At 45.2% G+C, this 21,583-nt stretch overlaps 2 protein-coding genes and 1 long non-coding RNA gene across 9 annotated transcripts in view; 2 read left to right on the top strand and 1 right to left on the bottom strand.

The window, feature by feature from the left end:
• LOC308245198 overlaps window positions 1-2,010 on the top strand; it is a 111,442-nt gene extending 109,432 nt beyond the window's left edge. For 2 of the 5 annotated variants that reach the window (XR_013960228.1, XR_013960230.1), the window contains 3 exons: window positions 50-286; window positions 580-707; window positions 1,239-1,966. This is a non-coding gene — a long non-coding RNA (uncharacterized lncRNA). Of the gene's footprint in view, window positions 1-49; window positions 330-579; window positions 708-1,238 lie in introns of all 5 variants that reach the window. The other 3 variants (XR_013960231.1, XR_013960227.1, XR_013960229.1) reach the window with 3 other exon arrangements.
• LOC308245197 (uncharacterized protein C12orf56) overlaps window positions 1-2,781 on the bottom strand; it is a 78,561-nt gene extending 75,780 nt beyond the window's left edge. Inside the window, exon 1 of the mRNA XM_080662075.1 lies at window positions 2,414-2,781. Coding sequence (XP_080518201.1) covers window positions 2,414-2,665 — 252 coding nt within the window. The 5' untranslated portion in view covers window positions 2,666-2,781. The remainder of the gene's footprint in view (window positions 1-2,413) is intronic.
• Window positions 2,782-15,445: 12,664 nt separating this feature from the next.
• The window catches only part of XPOT (exportin for tRNA), a 43,603-nt gene continuing 37,465 nt past the window's right edge, over window positions 15,446-21,583 (top strand). For 2 of the 3 annotated variants that reach the window (XM_080661742.1, XM_080661741.1), the window contains exons 1-2: window positions 15,487-15,552; window positions 18,943-19,076. In XM_080661742.1, the coding sequence (XP_080517868.1) occupies window positions 15,513-15,552; window positions 18,943-19,076 (174 nt within the window). In that variant the 5' untranslated portion in view covers window positions 15,487-15,512. Of the gene's footprint in view, window positions 15,879-18,942; window positions 19,077-21,583 lie in introns of all 3 variants that reach the window. The other variant, XM_080661743.1, reaches the window with a different exon arrangement.

Here is a 21,583-nt window from a genome sequence, read left to right as displayed (position 1 = left end):
ATAAAAGCTCTGCAACCTTAGAAACTCATTTTTTTTTTTTTTTTTTTAGGAGATGAACCATAGCATAGGCCTACTGAGATCTCCAAGTGCAATTTAAGCTGGTCTTTGATGCAAAGGAAATATCACTTGTACCCAATCCAAGTTCGGGTCTTTTGTTAGCGTGGATAGGAGGACAACTACATGAGATATAACACAGAAATCAGGAAAATTCTATACACTGTGGTATTAAGGACCTAGTGTTCATGGGAGAATGACAGTCAACTACATCTGTGGTTATTGATACCAGGTAAAACAATTGTGCAACACCTCTTTGTACACATCCTATGGAGGTTAGTACAGCCACTGAACTATAATAATAACCCTAGAACTATTTTATTAAAACTCAGAAAAAGAGATTTTTAAGGAATTTGTGTTTAGCATGATTACATTTATTTCTCACAGGTGCAATATTTTTTTTAAATAATTGCCCATTTAAAAACACTGTAATAGGGAAAACTACTGTATTAATTTCCTGTTGCTACTGTAATACGTTACCACAATCTTGGTGGTATTAAACCACACAAATTTATTCTCTTACAGTTCTGGAGTACAGAAGTCTGAAATGGGTCTCAAATCAAGGTGTCAGCAGGCCCGCATTTCTTCTGGAGGTGCAAACCCAATTCCTAGCCTTTTCCTTGGCCTGTGGCCCCTTTCCACATTCAAAACTAGTAAGTCTTTCTCATGCTATATCACTCTGCCACTGACTCCTTTTCTGCCTCACTTTTCTACTTTTAAGGACTTTGTGATTACCTTGGACCCACCCAGATAATCCAAAATAATCTCCCTATTTTAAAGTTAGCTAATTAGTAAACAACCTCAACTCCATCTGCACCCTTAGTTCCTTTTGCCATGTAATGATGTAATGTAACATATCCACAGGTTTCAGGGATATCTCTTGGGAGCCATTAACCTGCCTATCCCAACTTTAACCAAAGTTAAACTCTATTGTGCCAGACTGACGTGCTCAAATCTTGTATTTGTTCAGCATCTTTACAGACATTACACATTCTTCTCTATGCTTGAAATTTTGTACCTAAAATATAACCAAATAAATTGGTAAGCCTTTTTGTAGGATTCTTCCCAACTTTTACTTTAAAAAACAAACGAATTAATTTGCACTGTGATACTATCCCACAGAGGTCTTTTAAGTAGAAAAAAATAAAAAGAATGTTTTCATTAATTTTATTCTCTTCTTACAGACTATTCCAAACAAGCTATGATTCTCTTGGCAAAACAGCCCCATCAAGAGTCTCACCAGCCTCTCCCTTGGGAACATAAAGACTCAGACAAGGGGGAAAAAGACAAGGCTAGACACCTGTGCCCTGTGGAAAAAGGAAGAACACATCTAGAAAGCAGCTCTGACAAAGGGAGCCAAGGTGGGGAGAACAGTAATTGGAGAAGAGAGACTGCTTCCAACCTGTTGCTGGTTTATAAGGTAAATCTACTCCTGCAGTAAAAGGGATACAGTAGCAGCACAATAAAAACTGGGACAGGGCGTGGCTCTGCTAGATTGTTTCTCCTGCAAGGCTTCACTCTGATGACAGTCCCACCAAGGACGTGTTTCCATTATGACCTGAGCCCAGTGTGGATCAAGTGTTCCGCCTGAGAGTGCCAAGCATCCTGTGCACATCTATCTCATTAATGCCTTCATTCATTAAAGCTGAACACCTAACATGCTCTAAACGCTGGAGATTTTTTTAAAAAGTAAACAAGGCATGCCGAAACCGGTTTGGCTCAGTGGATAGAGCGTCGGCCTGCGGACTTAAGGGTCCCGGGTTCGATTCCGGTCGGGGGCATGTACCTTGGTTGCGGGCACATCCCCAGTGGGAGGTGTGCAGGAGGCAGCTGATCGATGTTTCTCTCTCATCGATGTTTCTAGCTCTCTATCCCTCTCCCTTCCTCTCTGTAAAATATCAATAAAATATTTAAAAAAAAAAAGTAAACAAGGCATAATAGCACTTATCACATGGCATTTATCGGCATTGGTGTTGGCTTTCTGTCTCCAGGAAGGAACCCTCCTTCATTTTTGCATCCTCATTGTGTAGCACAGTGCCTGGCACAAGCTGGGTGCATAATGAACGAAGGAATCCCTTCAACTGTACTTTTGATACCAGGCTAGATTCTCAAATCTGTACCCTATTGGGGGTGGGAGTGGGGTTTGACGGCAACCCATCTTTATACCGAATGCATGTGGCAATCAGTTTCCCTACGTGGCTGCTAGTACTGAAGTAAGTTAAAGAGTTCGGGAGTCCAGGGAGGGAAGGGTAAGGTCTTCCTTCTCCTCTTCCTTCCCGCGTGGAGGGGGGCTTGAAGTGGGGGGAGGGGGGCAAGAAAGGGACTCTCAGGAACCCGACTGCCCGCCCGAGCTCCTCACCAGGTCAATGGCCACGACGTCCCGCAGCGCCACAACTTGTCGGATGGATTTGGGCGGGTTCTCGGTCAGGTAGATGAGCCGGTCGCTGAGGACCAAGTACTTTAAGGTGTGCTTCTCCGAATCGGACACCACAATGCACGGCTCATAGGCGCGGATGGCATCGTAGACCTCGGGCGCCAGATGCCTACGCAGGAACGCGTCCAGGCGGCTGTTGGTCCGCGCAGGGAAGCCGGACCCCGCGGGGCTGGCCATGCGGGGCGCCCGCGGCCGGGCCGAGTGCCGGGGACAGCGGACGCCTCTGCCCAGCCCCGCCTCGGCGCCGCCCTCGGTGGAACCCGCGCGCGCCACAAAGCGGCCGGCCTCACGGTTGCCACGTGCCCCTCGCCCCTCGGGCGCAGGGAGTGGGGGTTTGGGGGTGGGGCAACTTTGGAGCTGGATTCCTGAGGCTGGTTCCCTGGAGCCCTCCGCCCAGCCCCGCGCTCCCCTCCAATCCTCGTCCGAACCTCGGACTCGGACAACAGTGGGCGGGGTGAGACGCAGGTCCTTCCACTTGGCCAAGGACTTGGAGGCTGCGTGGGCCCTCCGCCCAAGCCTCCCCACACCCCGGGCCACCCAGCATTTTGGACCTTGCCAGTCCTTACAAATTGTATTGAAGCAGCAGTTTTAATCTGGCTTTCTGTTAGAAACTTGAACGAGATGGAACTTACCAATTTATTTTTTTATATAAGCAAAAACAATCCTAGATCCCTATTAAGACCCATCACAAAGATTTAGCATTTGATTATAACATTGCTAGCAATAGCTCTCTAATCTTAATGAGTATAAACGTAGATCTTCTCTCTCCAGGTGGCTAAAAGCTCTCGGAGAGAAGAGAATCCTATCATAAATTGATTGGGCACAGCCAAGGCTACCTAATGGATATACTTGTGGTCTCAATGCCCAGGACAAGGCCTTGGGGACAATCAGAGCTCAATCTATATGGGATGAATGAATGGGTGAGGCCTGCATCTTGAAAAAATTGAAGCTTATAGGTTTAGGAATGCTGATGGCGCAGCCTTGAGGCTGCAGGGTAGTAAAAGTGCTGCTTAGATTTAACAGAACAGGAATACGTTATAAATTAGGTTAGAGAGATGAGAAAAGTACAGCAGAAACTTGCTCCCAATAACCCTACAATTCCTCCAGCTACCCAGAATCAAATTATATCTTCTTTATTGCAAACTATCTTCTCCTTTCCCTCCTATACTGTATGCTATAAGCAATTTCAAATTCTTTATGGAAAGAAAGCATATATACATTACAACGTATTCTCAGATATTGTGCACTAAATCCCTACTACAGGGAACTGAGGAGAAATAGTTGGGGCTGGCTGAGCAAGTCTGAGGAACTCAATTGCAGCAAAGAAATAGGAACAGTATTTCTTTTCTTGGAGAGACTGTATTTGGTGAGTAAAGAGAGCAGTGCCACCTGCTGACAAAATTGTGAATGACCTAGCAGTTAAAGTTTTCTCAGAATCTGCTCATACATCTGACTCTTCAGAACTTAATAGCTGGATGAAAAGTGAGCTCCCAGGGCATGGCTCCTCCCTCTAAAATCAGGACTATTCCCTATCTGAACCACTCTAGACAGAGTTTGTAACCTCAGACCAACAGAAGGCAAAGGCCCTTCACCTTTGCCAAACAGCCACACCTCACAAGAGCTGTTGACAGGGAAATGGCTGTCAGAGGTGGAATGTGAGGCCCAAGTTTGGGAAACGGCCTCACTCCAAGCTGTTATTGGGTGTCTCTCGGGCTTCCTACTCCAAACCCAGGACCAAGAGAAACAGAATGTCTGGACATTCCAGAAAAGACAGCATACTTGATCTATCTGCCACCAAGCCCATCAAAAATGAGCTTTTGGTGACAAGGGTAGCAGGTTTAACGAAAGTTAAGAGGAAGCACCAGAAGAAGGGAATCTAACAAAGGGGTTGATGGCTAATGACCTAAGTTAAACTTTTAACTTTGTGGCACAGAGAAGGCAGTGTCATGGTTTCTAGGCACTCAATGTTCTGCACTGTTGCCAAAGTAACAGCAAAGTTCAGATCCTAGGAAGGGGATTTAATATAGGAGAAAGATCACTGGATTTGGAGTCAGGAGAACTGGATTAGAGTGCTAACCCAGTTGCTCACCATCTGAGATTTTGGGAAAGTCATTTAAAACGTTGAGCCTCAAGCCCTAACTGGTTTGGCTCAGTGGATAGAGCGTCAGCCTGCAGACTGAAAGGTCCCAGGTTCGATTCTGGTCAAGGGCATGTACCTTGGTTGCAGGCACATCCCCAGTAGGGGGTGTGCAGGAGGCAGCTGATCAATGTTTCTCTCTCATCGATGTTACTAACTCTCTATCCCTCTCCCTTCCTCTCTGTAAAAAAAAAATCAATAAAATATATTTAAAAAAATAAAAAAAATTAAAAAAAATAAAACGTTGAGCCTCAGTTTTATCATCCTTAAAATGAAACTACTAATACTTGCCCTGCCAACCAAAGAGTTGGTGTGAGGAGCAAAGGCAACAAATGTGAATTCTAAAAGCACTATAGACATGTGAAGTTTACATAGTCCCTTATCTTTCAGTAAACTTTATGTGAATAGTTAACATAAATACACCTGAGGCCCTAACCGGTTTGGCTCAGTGGATAGAGTGTCGGCCTACGGACTGAAAGGTCCCAGGTTCGAGTCCGGTCAAGGGCATGTACCTTGGTTGCGGGCACATCCCCAGTAGGAGGTGTGCAGGAGGCAGCTGATTGGTGTTTCTCTCTCATCAATGTTTCTAACTCTATCCTTCTCCCTTCCTCTCTGTAAAAAATCAATAAAATACATTTAAAAAAATAAATAAATACACCTGAGATGGACACTTACTTCTTATCTTCTAAGTCTGTCCAAACTCAAGAAGCATTTGGTACATATCCTATAGAATAAAAGGCTAATATGCAAATCGACCAAACAGTGGAACAACCAGTCACTATGATGCACACTGACCACCAGGAGGGCAGACACTCAATGCAGGAGCTACCCCCTGGTGGTCAATGCGCTCCCACAGGGGGAGTGCCACTCAGCCAGAAGCCCTAAGCTGGGTTTACACCTGGCAAGTGCAGCAGTGGTGGCGGGAGCCTCTCCTGCCTCTGTAGCAGAACTAAGGATGTCTGACTGCTGGCTTAGGCCCGCTCCCCTGAGGACATCCCCTGAGGGCTCCCGGACTGCAAGAGGGCACAGGCCAGGCTGAGGGACCCCAGCCATATGCACATTGGGGGCGACCAGGCCAACAGGGGAGGGCCGTTAGGGGCAACCAGGCAGGCAGGCAGAGGCGGTTAGGGGTGATCAGGCAGGCAGGGGAGCAATTAGGGGCATTAGGCAGGCAGGCAGGTGAGTGGTTAGGAGCCAGTGGTCCTGGATTGTGAGAGGGATGTCCCTGAGGGATCAGGCCTAAACCGGCAGTCGGACATCCCCCGAGGGGTCCCAGATTGTAGTGAGTGCAGGATGGGCTGAGGGACTCCCCTGTGCACGAATTTCATGCACCGGGCCTCTAGTCCTATATAATCAAGCACCTAATAGATGTTCTTGATAAAACTATCAAAAGAAATGGATCATTACTTACCGAGAACTAATCCCCAAAGGCACTCTCCCTAACCAGGAGAACCTTAACCAGAAAAACAGAGTAGCCTTAGGACAATGCAATTCCTTTGAAAGGACAGTGTTTATAAGTAGAGTCAGGTGACCTGGGTTCACATTCCAGTTCTCACATTCAATAGCTAAATGACCTTGAACAAATAATTTTAATTGTTCAGTGCCTCAGTTTCCCCATCTGTAAAATGAAGTCATAGTACCAATCCCATAGGGTTATTATGAGGATTAACAATGTTCCTAAAGTACTTAGAAAAAGTACCTGAGTACAGAGTATAAATGAGTATAGAAACTATGTGAGTGTTTTAAAAATAAATTGAACAAGTACCTGGTATATGATTTCCTAGTATATATATAGTCATTTGGTTCCCCATATACAACGTAATATCAAATTTTTTGTTGCATGCTAGCCTAACTTTTTAAACTTTAAATTAAGGCTCAGGACAAAAATCTAATCTACATGCACACACATACAAACAAAAGAATGGTATTTGTACTTTTTTAAAATTTGCGTTTTTGGTAGATAAGTGACCAGTGGGCCATGGGTCATAAGAACTCTGCATAAAGAGTTCAAACTAGAAATACCTTTCTTTTTTTTTTTTTTAAATATATTTTATTGATTTTTTACAGAGAGGAAGGGAGAGGGATAGAGTTAGAAACATCGATGAGAGAGAAACATTGATCAGCTGCCTCCTGCACACCCCCTACTGGGGACGTGCCCGCAACCAAGGTACATGCCCTTGACTGGAATCGAACCTGAGACCTTTCAGTCCGCAGGCTGACGCTCTATCCACTGAGCCAAACCGGTTTCGGCTAGAAATACCTTTCAATGGATCTATGGATTCCAAGTGTCCCATCTCTCAACTTGAAACTAAAGACAGACAGTATGCATAGAACCATACTTGAAATCTGTAGTAGGTAAATAGAACCTGAATTTTTAAAGGTGTCTGAATCTCTTGGTGTTTCTACTTAGTATTAATGTATACTGGCCATTTAAGTATCTACTAATTAGCAATCAACTAATACATGAAGGAGAGATGTCATCATAATGAACTTGAAGGAACCATGCAAATGCTTTGGATTTTAAAAAGCTGTTTCTTTTATTAAATAACTGGAGGCCCAATACATAAAATTCGTGCAAGGGGCTCGGCCCTTGCAGCCCCAGCTTCATCTGGAAGGTTGTCCGTACGGTCATTCTGCTGTTCAATCTAATTAGCATATTAGCTCTTCATTATATAGGACTAGTGGCCCAGTGCATGGATTTGTGCACATTGAAAAGAAATTAATTAGAAGAAATATTTTAATATCGCTATTCGCTCTTTCTCTATAATAGAAGTGTCAAAGATGGAAGAAGATTCAGACATATTCTGTTGACGATGTCACTTTATTTCAGCTTCAGAATGTCAACAAAAACAGCCAAATTGCCCTCCAAACAATTGACAATGACAGACCAAAACACACATGTGTGATTGGCACCAGCGAGAGCTTTATCTGTAGCGCACATGCACAAGTCAACGTTTATTTTTAAATTGCCAGTGCGCGTCAGATGTACCAGCCGGTTGGTTGGTCAGATAGTCGGATGGATGGACAGTCAGTCACTTAGCCTTTTATATATATACTAGTGGCCCAGTGCATGAAATTCATGCACAGGGGCAGGGGGGTGTTCCTCAGCCCAGCCTGCACCCTCTCCAATCTGGGACCCCTCAAAGGATGTCCTACTGCCAGTTTTCAGGGATCGGGCCTAAACCCGCAGTCAGACATCCCTCTCGCAATCCGGGACTGCTGGCTCCCAATCGCTCACCTGCCTGCCTGCCTGCCTGATTGCCCCTAACCACTCTGCCTGCCGGCCTGCTCGCCCCCAACTGCCCCCCGTGCCAGTGTGCTCGCCCCCAACTGCCTCCCCTGCCGGCCTGATCATCCCCAACTGCCCCCCCTGCTGGCCTGCTCACCCCCAACTGCCCCCCTGCTGGCCTGCTCACTCCAAACTGCCCCCCCCACTGTCCTGATCACCTCCAACTGATGCCCACTGATGGCCTTCTCGCCCCCAACTGGCCTCCCTGCTGGTCTGCTTACCCCCAATGGCCCCGCCCCCCACCAGCCTGATCACCCACAACTGCCATCCCATCCTGGCCTGATCACCCACAACTGCCCTCCCCTCTTGGCCTCTAACCACCTCTATCTCAGCCCCGCCACCATGGCTTTGTCCAGAGGAACGCCCGGAAGGTCTCCTGGAAGGTCTCCCAGTCTAATTAGCATATTACCCTTTTATTAGTATAGAGGCCTGGTGCACGGGGTGGGGGCCGGCTGGTTTGCCCTGAAGGGTGTCCCGGATCAGGGTGGGGGTCCCGCTGGGGTTCCTGGCCAGCCTGGGTGAGGGGCTGATGGCTGTTTGCAGGCTGGCCAAGCCCCCCAGCAGGGACCCTCACCCCATGGGGGTGTGACCAGCCTGGGTAAGGGGCTGAGGGCTGTTTTCATGCTGGCCAGAGCCCCTTCAGGGTGGGGTGTCCCGTTGGGGTGCCTGGCCAGCCTGGGTAAGGGGCTGATGGCTGTTTGCAGGCTGGCCATGGCCCCCAGCGACTCAAGCTCCCAGCTCCTCCTTTTTTGCTTTTTTTTTTTCAGTGCCTCCTTGAGTGGAGGCCAGGGCTGGCTGGAAGCAGGTATCTGGGATTTATTTATCTTCTATAATTGAAACTTTGTAGCCTTGAGCGGAGGCCACAGCCAGCCAGGGCGGGCAGGAAACTTGGCTTCCTCCATCGCCGGGGGCAACCCAAGCCTCCTGCTTGCTCCAGCTCGTGACCACTGCCATCTTGGTTGGGTTAATTTGCATACTCACTCGTGATTGGCTGGTGGGTGTGGCTTGTGGGCATAGCAGAGGTATGGTCAATTTGCATGTTTCTCTTTTATTAGATAGGATATAGATGCTATAATGCTCTGTCCTGCCTCAGGCTTCCTGCTTCACACCTACTTCCTCTAAGAGAAACTAATGAATGGACTAGAACCAATAAAAGTAGCTTACCTGACCTACTTTTCCAACTTCTTTCTCTGCCAAGAAACCCATAATGAGTGAGCTTTTGGTGGCAATGGCACTAGGCTTAACAAACATTGAAGTGAAGCCTAAGAGGAAATTTTCACACAGGACTTAGTAGTTATCAGCTGAAAATTATATTATTTTTGGTTCAATTTAATACATTTCACAAATATTTACCCAGACCTTATTATCCATAAACAGAATCAGGAAAAGACTTATTTTCAGTCTTCAAGAATTGACTAATAGGTGAGTAAGATAACCACACAAATTTAATACAAAACAAAAACATAGTAAAATACTAGTATATTAATAACATAAGAGTGTTTTAAAAAACAAGCAGGAGCTCTCCCTCCAGGGATCATGCCTGAGCCATTCCCTTCCCCTGCGCCCACACGCATATCCCCTGACCTCTAAGGGATTCCATGATATTTTTGCTATGGTCAATAAATTCTTGCTTGCTTTTCTAAACAAAAAACAGCCTGGCTGGCATGGCTTAGTGGTTGAGCATCAACCATGAACCAGGAGGTCACGGTTCAATTCCCGGTCAGGGCACAGGCCCAGGTTGTGGGCTCCATTTCCAGTGGGGGGCATGCAGAAGGCAACTGATCAATGATTCTCTCTCATCATTGATGTTTCTATCTCTCCCTCTCCCTTTCTCTCTGAAATCAATAAAAAATACATTTTTTAAAGCATCCAGGCAGAGCCAGCCCCCAGGCCAGTGCAGAGGACCTTTCTTTCATCTGTGCTGCCTCCCTTGTGCTTGAGCATAAGCTTAATAAAATCTGTCTGGACATTTCTCTGGGATTTCCCCTCAATTTTTATCTTGGGGAGCCCAAGAACCCTAATGCCAGTTTAACAATAGTCTGGTAATACAAGTTGGTAATAAAGAATATTAGAACCAGTGGTAGAAAAATGGGAGGTCATCTTCATAGAACTAAATGTTGAAGCTGTAAAACTAGATAATTACTGAGTAAGTGCAGAAAACAGAAAACCAGAGGGCAGCTGCAGGAGAGGGGGAAATTTCCCCTCTTCCCTCTTCGTTTTTCTAGGTGGGCTAAGAATTCCATTGACATGAGGCATGAACAGAAGAAACAAATACGTTTAATAACATGAATACCTCCTATATACACAGGAGAGACCCAGGAAAACTGAGTAACTCACCAAAATGTTGGAAGTTATCACCTTAAATATTCTTAGCTAAAGACAACTGATGTTGGAGGTCAGGAGAATCAGCTATGGGAGGTTCCCAGGAAAAGCACAATAAAAAGTGTAGGGTTATACAGATTTAAATATTGCCTTTTCCATTAATAAGAGTCACTAGAGATTGAGTCATCCCCCTTCCTGGTATACCCTTAGAAATGGAGATTTCTCTTAGTGTATATGTATGCATCCTTTACAAAGGGTAACTTCTGCTTGGTTTTCAGAGCTTCCACAGGGTCTGCTGTTTCTTAAAAAAGAACTAGCTTAAAATAATCCTTATGACAAAGAGACACACATTGGGGTAACAAATTCTGCTCCCCTACGCAGTTATGAGGAAGACATGTTAAGAGAGCAAAAGGAGGAGTGCAGTAAAGAAAACAAATAGTAGTCAAAAAAGCAAAAGGAGTTTGAGGATAACATAGGATCCAAAGTCAAGAGAGGAGAGAACGTGGACCCCCAAGAAGAAATATTTATTTGATGTGAACCCTGAGAAAGAATTTATCTGCTGAGATGGACTCCCCATGGCCAAACGAGGGCCCAAATGTTATAAATGACTAGAGGCCCTGTGCACGAAATTCGTGCATTGGGGGGGGGGGTGTCCCTCAGCCCAGCCTGCACCCTCTCCAATCTGGGACCCCTCGAGGGATGTCCGACTGCCCGTTTAGGCCCGATCCTACTGGGATCGGGCCTAAACGGGCAGTCGGACATCCCTCTCACAATCCAGGACTGCTGGCTCCCAACTGCTGGCTTGCCTGCCTTCCTGATTGCCCCTAACCACTTCTGCTTGCCAGCCTGATTACCCCCTAACCACTCCCCTGACAGCCTGATTGATGCCTAACTGCTCCCCTGCCAGCCTTATTGCCCCTAACTGCCCTCCCCTGCCAGCCTGGTCACCCCTAACTGCCCTCCCCTGCAGGCCTGGGTTCCCCCCAACTGCCCTTCCCTGAAGGCCCAGTTGCCCCTAACTTCCCTCCTCTGCCGGCCTGGTCACCCCTAACTGCCCTCACCTGCAGGCTTGATCGCCCCCAACTGCCCTCCCTTGCAGGCCTGGTCCCTCCCAACTGCCCTCCCCTGCTGGCCATCTTGTGGTGGCCATCTTGTGTCCACATGGGGGCAGGATCTTTGACCACATAGGGGCAGCCATCTTGTGTGTTGGAGTGATAGTCAATTTGCATATTACTCTTTTATTAGATAGGATAGAGGCCTGGTGCATGGGTGGGGGCCAGCTGGTTTGCCCTGAAGGGTGTCCCGGATCAGGGTGGGGGTTCCCTTGGGGTGTGGGGTGGCCTGGGCGAGGGGCCTGTGGTGGTTTGCAGGCCGGCCACGCGCCCCCCTCCCCCCCCGGCGACCCAAGTGGAGGCCCTGGGATCTAGGATTTATTTATCTTCTACAATTGAAACTTTATAGCCTTGAGCGGAGGCTAGGGCTGGCCAGGAAGTTTGGCTTCCTCCATCACAGGGAAATCCAAGCCTCCTGCTCGCTCTGTGGCTGCAGCCATTTTTGTTGGGATTTATTTATCTTCTATAATTGAAACTTTGTAGCCTTGAGCGAAAGCCAGGGCCGACCAGAGCAGGGTGAAAGCTTGGCTTCCTCCATCGCCAGGGAAACCCAAGTCTCCTGCTCGCTCCGTGGCCGGCTGCCATCTTGGTTGGGTTAATTTGCATACTTGCCCCTGATTGGCTGGGGGGTGTGGCTTGGAGGTGTAGCAGAGTGATGGTTAATTTGCATATTACTCTTTTATTAGATAGGATAAGAACCTAGTGGACATTTGCTGACAGGGTCTTCTCACATACTCTGTATTCTGGGAAAGTGTCAGGTTGAACTCTAGGCTTCTTGCTCATTTACACAAATTGAATCTACAGTTATGAGGAAGTTCCTGGCCTTTCGACCAATGGGCTAAGACCTGATCCCTCAATGAGAACTGCTCTATAATGACTGGGCAGGAAACACGTTACTGACTAATCAGGACTTCGAAACTTGGACCAATCAGAAGTGTACAAATTTGGGTATCTCATTTACATAATATGGAACTAATTGGCAACCTGGCTGGGAACTTTCTCTATGAAAGGTAACCTCCCCCTTGTTAATGCATTTCTGGTCAAGGGCATATGTGGGGTTGTGACTTGATTCCCAGTAAGGGGCCTATGGATGTTGCATTCTCACATCAATATGTCTCTCTTCCTCTCACTTCCTCTCTCTAAAAATCAATACTCTCTCTCTTTTTTTTTTTTTTAAGACAAAATCCCCTCTCAGCAGAACACAATTTAGGTTACTCCTTGAATCAGTGTCACCAGGGCTGCAGGTCCTTTTGCTCAAATGCTTTTTATTCTTTATTACAGTCTAAAAATAATTTTAGTTTACATCTAGAATCAAGAGTCTAGAGTTCTAGCCTACCATGTAGTAGCAGTGTGACTTAGGATAAGCTACTTAACATAGATCCACCTTGGTTTCCTTATCTATAAATTAAAATGATGATGTTGATGATGATACCAGTTCCATCCCTACAAGATTAAGAGGAACAAATCAGAAAAAAAGATATCTGAAGGCATATTGTAAACCATAATGAAATATATAAATGTTATATATATATAACACACATACATACACATATGGCTAATATGCAAAGTGTCCCCTAGGAGTTCATCTGGGAGACGGGAGTAAGATCGCTTGCTATGACATCCGCTGACCACCGGGGGGTGGCCCAGAACGAAGGAAGGCCCCGACCAGCCTGCAGCCAGCAGCCAATAGATAGATAGGGAAGGAAGGCCCCAATCAGCCTTGATCATCCGCCAGGCCTAGGGTCCCTACCCATGCATGAATCTCATGCACCCGGCCTCTAGTCTATCAAAATAATTTCAAGTACTCTGGCAACTCAAAGAAAGGAAGACACAGAACAAGAACAAAGTTTTATTGTTGTTGTTTTCTTTTTTTAAAAAAAATACGTTTTTATTGATTTCAGAGAGGGTAGGGGAGAGGGAGAGATAGAAACATCAATAGGCTGCCTCCTGTATACCCCTACTGAGGATTGAGCCTGCAACCCAGGCGTGTGTTCCGACCGGGAATCAAACTGTGACCTCCTGGTTTGTGGGTTGATATTCAACCATTGAGCCGAGCCACACCTGCTGGGTGAACACAGTTTTATTGTTATAGGAAGAAGAACTGATTTAGTACTATAATTCTACGATGTCATTATTGTCAATGGACCTTCATATGAGAGACAGAGGTTAGGAGCACAGATTCTAGAGTGAGACTATGGGTTTGAATCTGTCGACTGAAAAATAATATTGACTAGGTGTTTTGTCACCAAAAAGGATTTATTAGGGTGGGAGGGAAGAAAGGGTTGCACCCGAGTGCATGCAGTCATAGCAAGCCACATGCATACTCTGACCTGTTTGCCAAGGGGAAGTTAGAACCATAGAACTTTATTATAAACACAGAGTTCTTCCTGTAGGGTTCTAACCATTCCATAGAGTGTGAGAACTTCCACAAGCCCCAGTTCCTTCCATAGATCCTTCCCACTGATTATGTTTGCTTAAAGTTGCAGTTAGTCTTTATCAAATCCCAGCTCTGCTACCTAACTTTTATGCACTTCAATTTCTTCATCTATAAAATGGAGATAATGATAGTACCGACCTTATAGAGTTGTTATGAGGATTAATGTCTGAACACTTAGAACTGCTTCTGGCACTTAATGCTCAAAAATTTTGACAATTCATACATAAAAATATGCTTTAAGTTAAAATAATGACAGTGTTGTCAACATTTTAATACCTGGCATTTTATATTAGTCTGAGATTAGAAACTGCCCTTCATGGACCAGGTAACCAGAATATGGAATGGTCAAATTTAATATCCCTTTCAGGTCCTCTTCAGTTGGATTTCAAGTGCTTCCTTATTTTTCTGTAATCATGTGAGTTTATGAAATTGAAAGACATTTTTATAACCAACCTTAGGTTCAATGTTACTAGATAAATTGCAGATAAGCTGTTGGTGTGTCAGGACATGTAATATGTGAAGTATGTTAAATATGAATTTACAAGTGAAAAGTGCAAATAAAATACTTATTTGACAGGATAAGGCGGTGCAATATATTGACCGCATTCAAGACTTCAGAGCCACTCAGTATTGGGCCTCCATAGTCCATAGTTGACCTACATAGCTAACATAAGAATCTATGCAAGTATTCACTTATTGAATTATAATTACAGGCTGGCACTGTACTAGACTCTGAGGATACACTGAAATAGGGACAGGAATCCTAGCCTGACATTCTGAGAAAGAAAATTATAAACTGATGCAAAAGCTATTCAAGATACTTTATATATCAAATGTCTGGGGCAGTGTCACTAAAATGTAGCTGTTCAATTGCTACAGTAACTTTATTCTACTTCTTTTCCCATTCCCCCTTCCCAAGTTTTGTTTGTTCTTTACTGTAGTCTCAATGACTGCAACCTAGTCTATATTCAGCACTTATTGAATAGTCAACAATGAAACCTAAATATCAAGCATTTATTGCGTGGCAAACACATTTATTGTGTGAGGTTGTATTACCTCAGTCCTCACAAAAACCCCGAGGTCAGTACTTGAATCACCCTCATTTTACAGATTACTAAACTGAGGTACAGGTTATGTAATGTGCCTGAAACTAAGGTCAACAACTAGTGAAGAGGGCCCTAGGATTCACATCTGTGCAGCTTGAGCCTCTACTGCCTCGATGCATCATTAATAAATCGGTGAATGAATAAGCTAAGAAACAGTACCATAGAAGGAACCTAAGAGTAGGACTTCCTAAGAATGCTCTTTTTCATGAATGACAAATATGTTTCAAGTGAAATTTAAAATTTTCACTGCTCATCGGAGTAACATGTGGGACGACAAAAGAGCAATTAAAAACTGACTCACACGTGGTTTGCACCACGTCATCCGAATCTCGATAATCTGATCATCTATCTACCAACTATCTGACGAAGTCGCCTATATCACGCGCTGAGCGAACTCCACTCGGGGTTTGAACTGGAGCAGAAAGAACGGGAGTCCGCACCCCGGGTAGGTTTCAGGCCATATGCCTCATCCCGGCGTGCACCACAGGCTCACGCGACCACGCCTCCAGGCCAGCGCCCAGGAGCGCGTGTGCGCCTCGCCGCCCGGAAGCGCCGCGTGCACGGTGCATGCTGGGAGTTGTAGGTTCCCGGCCCCGGCCCGCGGGCTGCGGTCCGCCTTCCATGAGGCTGCTGTCTCTGGCCCGCGCGGCACGAACGCGGGGTACGCGCTTCGCGCTGACTCAGCGGGGGCGGCGGCGTTAGCCAGGCCCTCGCATTCTTTCCCTTCCTGGGCCACCGGCCCCGCCCGCCTGCTTTTGCTACCTAGCCGGCCCGGGGCCACGCTAGAGAAGGCAACAGCGGACGCGGAGCGGCGAGAGGCGCTTGGCCCCGGCCATCCCCGTCTCCGGCGTTAGCGCTGCGGCCGTGGCGGAGAACGACGGCGGAGACGCGGGCCGCTCCCTCCGCTCCCTGCGTGCGGCACCGCTCCGTTTCGCTCACCGGCCCTCGGGAGTACCGGCGGGGAAGCGGGATGGAGTGATAGGGAAGGTGACTTGGGCTCGGGGCGGAGGGACTGGCAGGAGGGGCTGGGACCCCGCTCGGTCCGCGCGAGGCTGCGTGGAAGTTGGCTGGGAGGACTGGCCCGGGGACCCTCAGCTGGGGAGGGGTGCGGGCCGGGCCCCTCCATGGCGGTGCGCCCGGAGGCTGGCGGACTGGGTGGGGGTGGTACTAGCTGTGGCCGCCGCGGAGCGTGTCCCGAGTGCGTGGCTGCGGGTTGCCGGGTGTTTCATCACCCGAATTGCCACGAGGCTTCCTTAGGGGAAAATCCGGGGGAAAGATGGGGACAAGGCCAGCCAAGGAGGGTCGGAATCTCCAGAGGCCCCCAATTTAATAAAAGTGACCAAGCCCATTTGTAATAGTTGCAGCGTGTCTCACCTGAAGAGGACTTAAAACTTGATTGCCCCCCCCCCAGGACAAAAAAAGAGAGAAGTGTTATTTTTGTGTAATAATTTGCCAGCAGGAACACGCCATTTCTTCCCGTCCCTTCCTCACAATTCTGCAGGAGAGATATTTCCTGTAACCAGAAGGGGAAAAAAAAAAAAAAAAAAGGAGCACTTTTTGAAGTGCTAATTAGTTTTTACTGGGGGTGGAAGTTACGTTTTATTAAAGCGACATGTCAGAGTGGTGTCAGAGCTAGAAAGATTCAGGGTGTTGGTATTTGAGCAGTCTTCAGTAGGCGTGGAGAAATTTTTTCATAATGGTTTGATTCTTGATTTAATGGCTACCCAGGAAAAGTTAGGGCTTATTATTTTAACTATGTTGCTTACCTTTCTCCAGAACATTTGGTAGATGCGTAATTGAAGTGCTTAGCGGATTGTAACAAATGTTTAAACGCGCAAGACTGTGCCATGTTAGAACATGTGTTCGTGCACAACGTCTTATGGGGGAAATTGTCACCTTTTCGCACAGGTGGTAACTTTTCGGGTGTTTGCACACAATAGATAGTTTACCATGTTTCCTTGCACATTGATTATTATCCAAGTGCCATCTCTATGAAGTATTCTTTCTGTACTGACAACTGTAACAAGTTTTAAGTTTCCTTAGGTAGTTTTATTGGCCATGTTTTATCTTAGGACCACTTGCTTCTTCCCTTGGTAAATTCAAAGTGACTTGATTAGCTTGAGCAGTTTTCCCTAAAGCTATGCCAAATTCAAGGAATCTTTTTTTTTTTTCAAGGAATCTTTTATAGACTTCTGAAGTTGTGATTTCTAGAAACTCGGCTTATCTTTGATATCTGTGTATGCATTTTTCAGGGGAATTATCAAATCTTGTCCTTTTTGGCGGGAGGGGTGGTAGTGAAAGGTGGATGGAGGGGAACCACTGCCTTCGTGTTTTCCCATCTGTTCAAAATGCCAGCTTACTAGTATGATATGATAAATCTAGAATTTTCCAAGCAGTTCCCATACCCCATGTGCCTAGCTCTGAATTGTAAATAACCTATTGAAGGCCCCTGCATGCTTTACCTCATTGAAGTCTTCACAATTCTATGAGGAGATGCACTTTTTCCTATTTTGTAGAAAGGGCTCTCTCGGGTTTGCTAGCTGTTCACTTGGCCCCATTTTGAAAATGACAAGATTGGAATACAAATCCAGGTTTTTCCAAATACAAAAGACAGCCCTTTAAGGCTAATGAGAAAGCCGGTAAGCAAGCATTGACAATCAGCACTTAGGAGGGGCAGTTAATCCAGTTTGGGAGAGTTAGACAATAGGGATCAAACACCCCTTGAAGACGTGACTTCTAAGCTGAATTCTGAAGGACAGGTAGGGATTAACCAAGTAACAAGAAAAGAGCAGCGTGTGCAAAGATGAAAGGCAGAATATCACTGGCCTTTGGGGTTAGGGTGCCAGTTGGTGAGGAGTCATTCACAAGTGTTTGGATCTTGATCCTGAGGGCAGTGGGAAGCTGCACTGCCTTGCTGTCAGTATGATAGTAACCTTAAGAGAGGGGCCCAGGCTTTCTTCTTCAAGACTCTCAGCACATATTTGTCATTGGATACCGGCAGGCCCAGGGGAAAACAGAATAGTAGGGGGTCCTCTGACCTGGATCTGATCCTGGCCTCACCATTCCTTAGAGGCTGCTTATTCTCTTGCCCCTTTAGGCTCTGATCTTCTTTTGTTATGATAATTAAACCAAACCCCAAAAAAAGCCTTTTATTGGGAGTAGCAAGGCCTGGTCTACCTATCTCATAGGTCTTGAGAGAATAAATGTGATTTTCACATTATTTCAAGTTTGTTTCTTATTTCCTCAAATATTCTATCAAAAACCAAGTCTTTTGGGGTTTATCATTTCCTTATTTGAGAATGTTAAGACACTATTTTATGAAAAAGTCATTACTTTCTGGAGACTTAAAATATTTTTAGGATAGTATTATTTGTCAATTTTTATAGCTATTAAAAAACACTTTTTGAAATACATTTCTAAAATTGACTGGGAAGAGCAGTGATCTGTAAAAGGCAGGTCGGCCATTGTTCAAAAGCTAAATTGCCAGGTTTTCACTCCTGTCTCTTCTCTTTACATTTGACTTCTCTTGAAGTACTTGTAGACACTCCAATAAGGGTATTGAACTCTGAGGTCACTACTTAGCCAGGCATTCTAATTTTTTTTTAAGCTTGTGATATTGATAAAGGGAAGTAGGCAAATTATTAAAATTAGCATAATCTGGATTTGTCACTTTTTTCATATAGTTGCACAATTGCATTTTTAAGTATGTACTGAAGATAGTACATAACATTTCATAAATTAGATGCTTCTACTATTTCAAGTAGAAAAGAATTCTTTTCTATACTTTATTGATGATCTTGAAAGAGAGAAAACTTGAGAACCTTAATGGCGTACTTCGGATTTTTAGAAATTATACATTTGTGGAATATTTAGCAGGCTCATTTTTCTGAGACTCTAGGCTCTTTTAGTTGTAATTTGGATAATTTCAAAAGAAGCTTTTTTAAAACACTTAAGTGTCTGCATAATGTTACTCACTTGTTATAATATTCTGGATAAGCATCTATTTTTATCAAGTATTGTTTTCTTTCCACTTTTTTGTGTGTGTGTCCAGATGTTTGTGGATTCTTCTGTGGGATTAGAGGGCACGTCTGTTGTAATCAGAAAACTCCAAGTATAGCAGCAGGGATGGATGAACAGGCTCTTTTAGGGCTAAATCCAAATGCTGATTCAGACTTCAGACAAAGGGTAAGTTAAGTTTGCTTAATTTTTTTAAACCATGTTACCACAGGTTTGCATTAGAGGACTTGAATATAAAATACATCTGATGATACAGGTTTAATTTGGGTAGAAATGAAGAGAGATAATATAATTTGAGGTATCTGAATATATTCTGAATACAGAAACACTGAGGGTTGTGATTTATTTTCTGTTAAGCTGGCTCAACAAGTGTTAAAATCGCATGGGATTCAAGGTAGGTGTTTACGTCACATTGCTAATCATTGATAATTATTTTACAATTGTAATACAAAGGATTGGTTAAGGGACTTTCCATAGTAGCAGACATGCATATTTTATTTTCCCAGTGCATGGCTCGGTCTACACAAGTTGTTTAACACTTGCATTAGTAATATTTAACATCCTTGTTATTTAGTCCAGGCAGACATGTAAATGAGCAGTTATGATATGCCATGTCCTAGCTTAAAGTGATCATATGACAAGGAATCCAATATTAAATAATGCTCAGATATTTGGGTTAACATTAACAATGAAACATAATGTAGTCTACACCTATAATTATGACTATAATTAGATGATAAAAGAAACATCTAAAGAACAAGCCTATAATTAAATATTTAAAGATGTGGGCAGTTTGAAGTCTAGGATAAGTGGAAGGAGAGGCATTTTCTTTCTTCATTCTACTTCTCATAGGAAAGGATATCCTATCTAATAAAGAGGGAATATGCTAATTGACTGTCACGCCCTCAAAGATGGCGGCACCCACAGCTACAAGATGGCATGGCGGCGCCCAGTCCCCTCAGCCCCTCAGCCCCCCAGCCGCCCAGGGCCAGCCCGAGGCACAGGCAAGCCTCGGATGGTGGCTGCCCCGCCGACTAGGGCGGGCCCAAGGCGCAGGCAAGCCTCGTATGGTGGCTGCCCAGCCGTATGGTGGCTGCCCAGCCGACACCCAAGGCACACCTCGGATGGCAGCCGCCCAGCCGCCCAGGGCCGCCTGAGTCTCAGGTAACCAGGGCCGCCCGAGGCTTGCGCTGCTGGCAGTGGCAGCAGCAGAGGTGTGATGGGGAGTCACCTTCCCCTGATCGCTGGTTTGCCTCCCGTCCCTGAGGGCCCCTGTACTGTGAGAGGGGCAGGCCGGGCTGAGGGACCCCTCCTCCAGTGCATAAATTTTCATGTACCGGGCCTCTAGTCTTTTATAATTTTAAATGAGGTTAATCATCTCACTAAATGTTAGCACTTTTAGTTGTGCTTTTAAGCATAAATTTTTTAATTTAAAATACAAATTTTTTTTGAACTTAGAGAGAGAGGAAGGGAGAAGAAGAGAGAGAGACATCAATGAAACAAACATCAGTGGGCTGCCTCCTGCGCACCCACCTAGTGGGGATGGAGCCTGCAACCGGGGCTTGTGCCCTGACCAGCAATCAAACAAACCTCTCCGTACAGGAAGCAGCACTCAACCAACTGAGCCACACTGGCCAGGGCTAAGCAGAAATTTTCTTAAGTAGTAAAAAAAAATTTCAAGTACTTTCTAACGTAGTGCCTGTGATGCCTCTGCTGTTAAGTGACCAGCCCTATAGCTAGAGGGAAATAACAGGAATTGAGATTTAAATAGCTAGTTACAAGATATCCAACTGGTTAGGACATCAAAAGACATTTAAAGTCTATGTCTTGTTTATGCAGACAAATATTTGTCTTCATCGGAGTTTAAGCTGCCCATCTTTAAACCCTTAGTCACATAGTTGAAGTATCCTGGATCTTTACCTGGTTCTGGCTTGATAGTGCATGGTTATTGTAATAAAAGCCTTAAGTGTTTAGTTATTAGCCTTCTGTGTTGTTCGTTTAGGTTCCTTTTTGAAATTTTTTGTGTTTTTTTTTTTTTTATTAAATTCCACCATCTGACAGATTTTTTAAAAAGTGCCATGATTACCCAGTTGGTATGGCTCAGTGGTTGAGCATCCACCCATGATGCAAGAGGTCACGGTTTGATTCCGTCAGGGCACATACCTGGGTTGTGGGCTCCATCCCCAGTGGGAGGTGTGCAGGAGGCAGCAAATCAGTGATTCATCGTTGATATTTCTCTCTATCCTTCTCCCTTCCTCTCTCGGATGTTTTTTTTTTTTTAATATATTTTATTGATTTTTTACAGAGAGGAAGGGAGAGGGATAGAGAGGTAGAAACATCGATGAGAGAGAAACATCGATCAGTTGCCTCCTGCACACCTCCCACTGGGGATGTGCCCGCAACCAAGGTACATGCCCTTGACCGGAATCGAACCCGGGACCCTTCAGTCCGCAGGCTGACGCTCTATCCACTGAGCCAAACCGGTTTCGGCTCGGATGTTTTTTAAAAAACATTTTTTTAAAAATGCCATGATTTTTTTTTCAAAAAAGTAAAACCAAGAAATGGTTAGGGTTTTTAATATACAGAAGTTACGCTTTTCATCAATAAAAATGGGTTCTGTCAATCAATCACAGGCATATGTGGTCTAGGCTTCATTTGTTATCACATTCAGCCAG

Source organism: Plecotus auritus (assembly GCF_963455305.1).
Source record: "Plecotus auritus genome assembly, chromosome: 3".
Taxonomy (NCBI): Eukaryota; Metazoa; Chordata; class Mammalia; order Chiroptera; family Vespertilionidae; genus Plecotus; species Plecotus auritus.
Note: the sequence above shows the minus strand (reverse complement) of the source record. Positions and strands in the feature narration are given on the sequence as shown.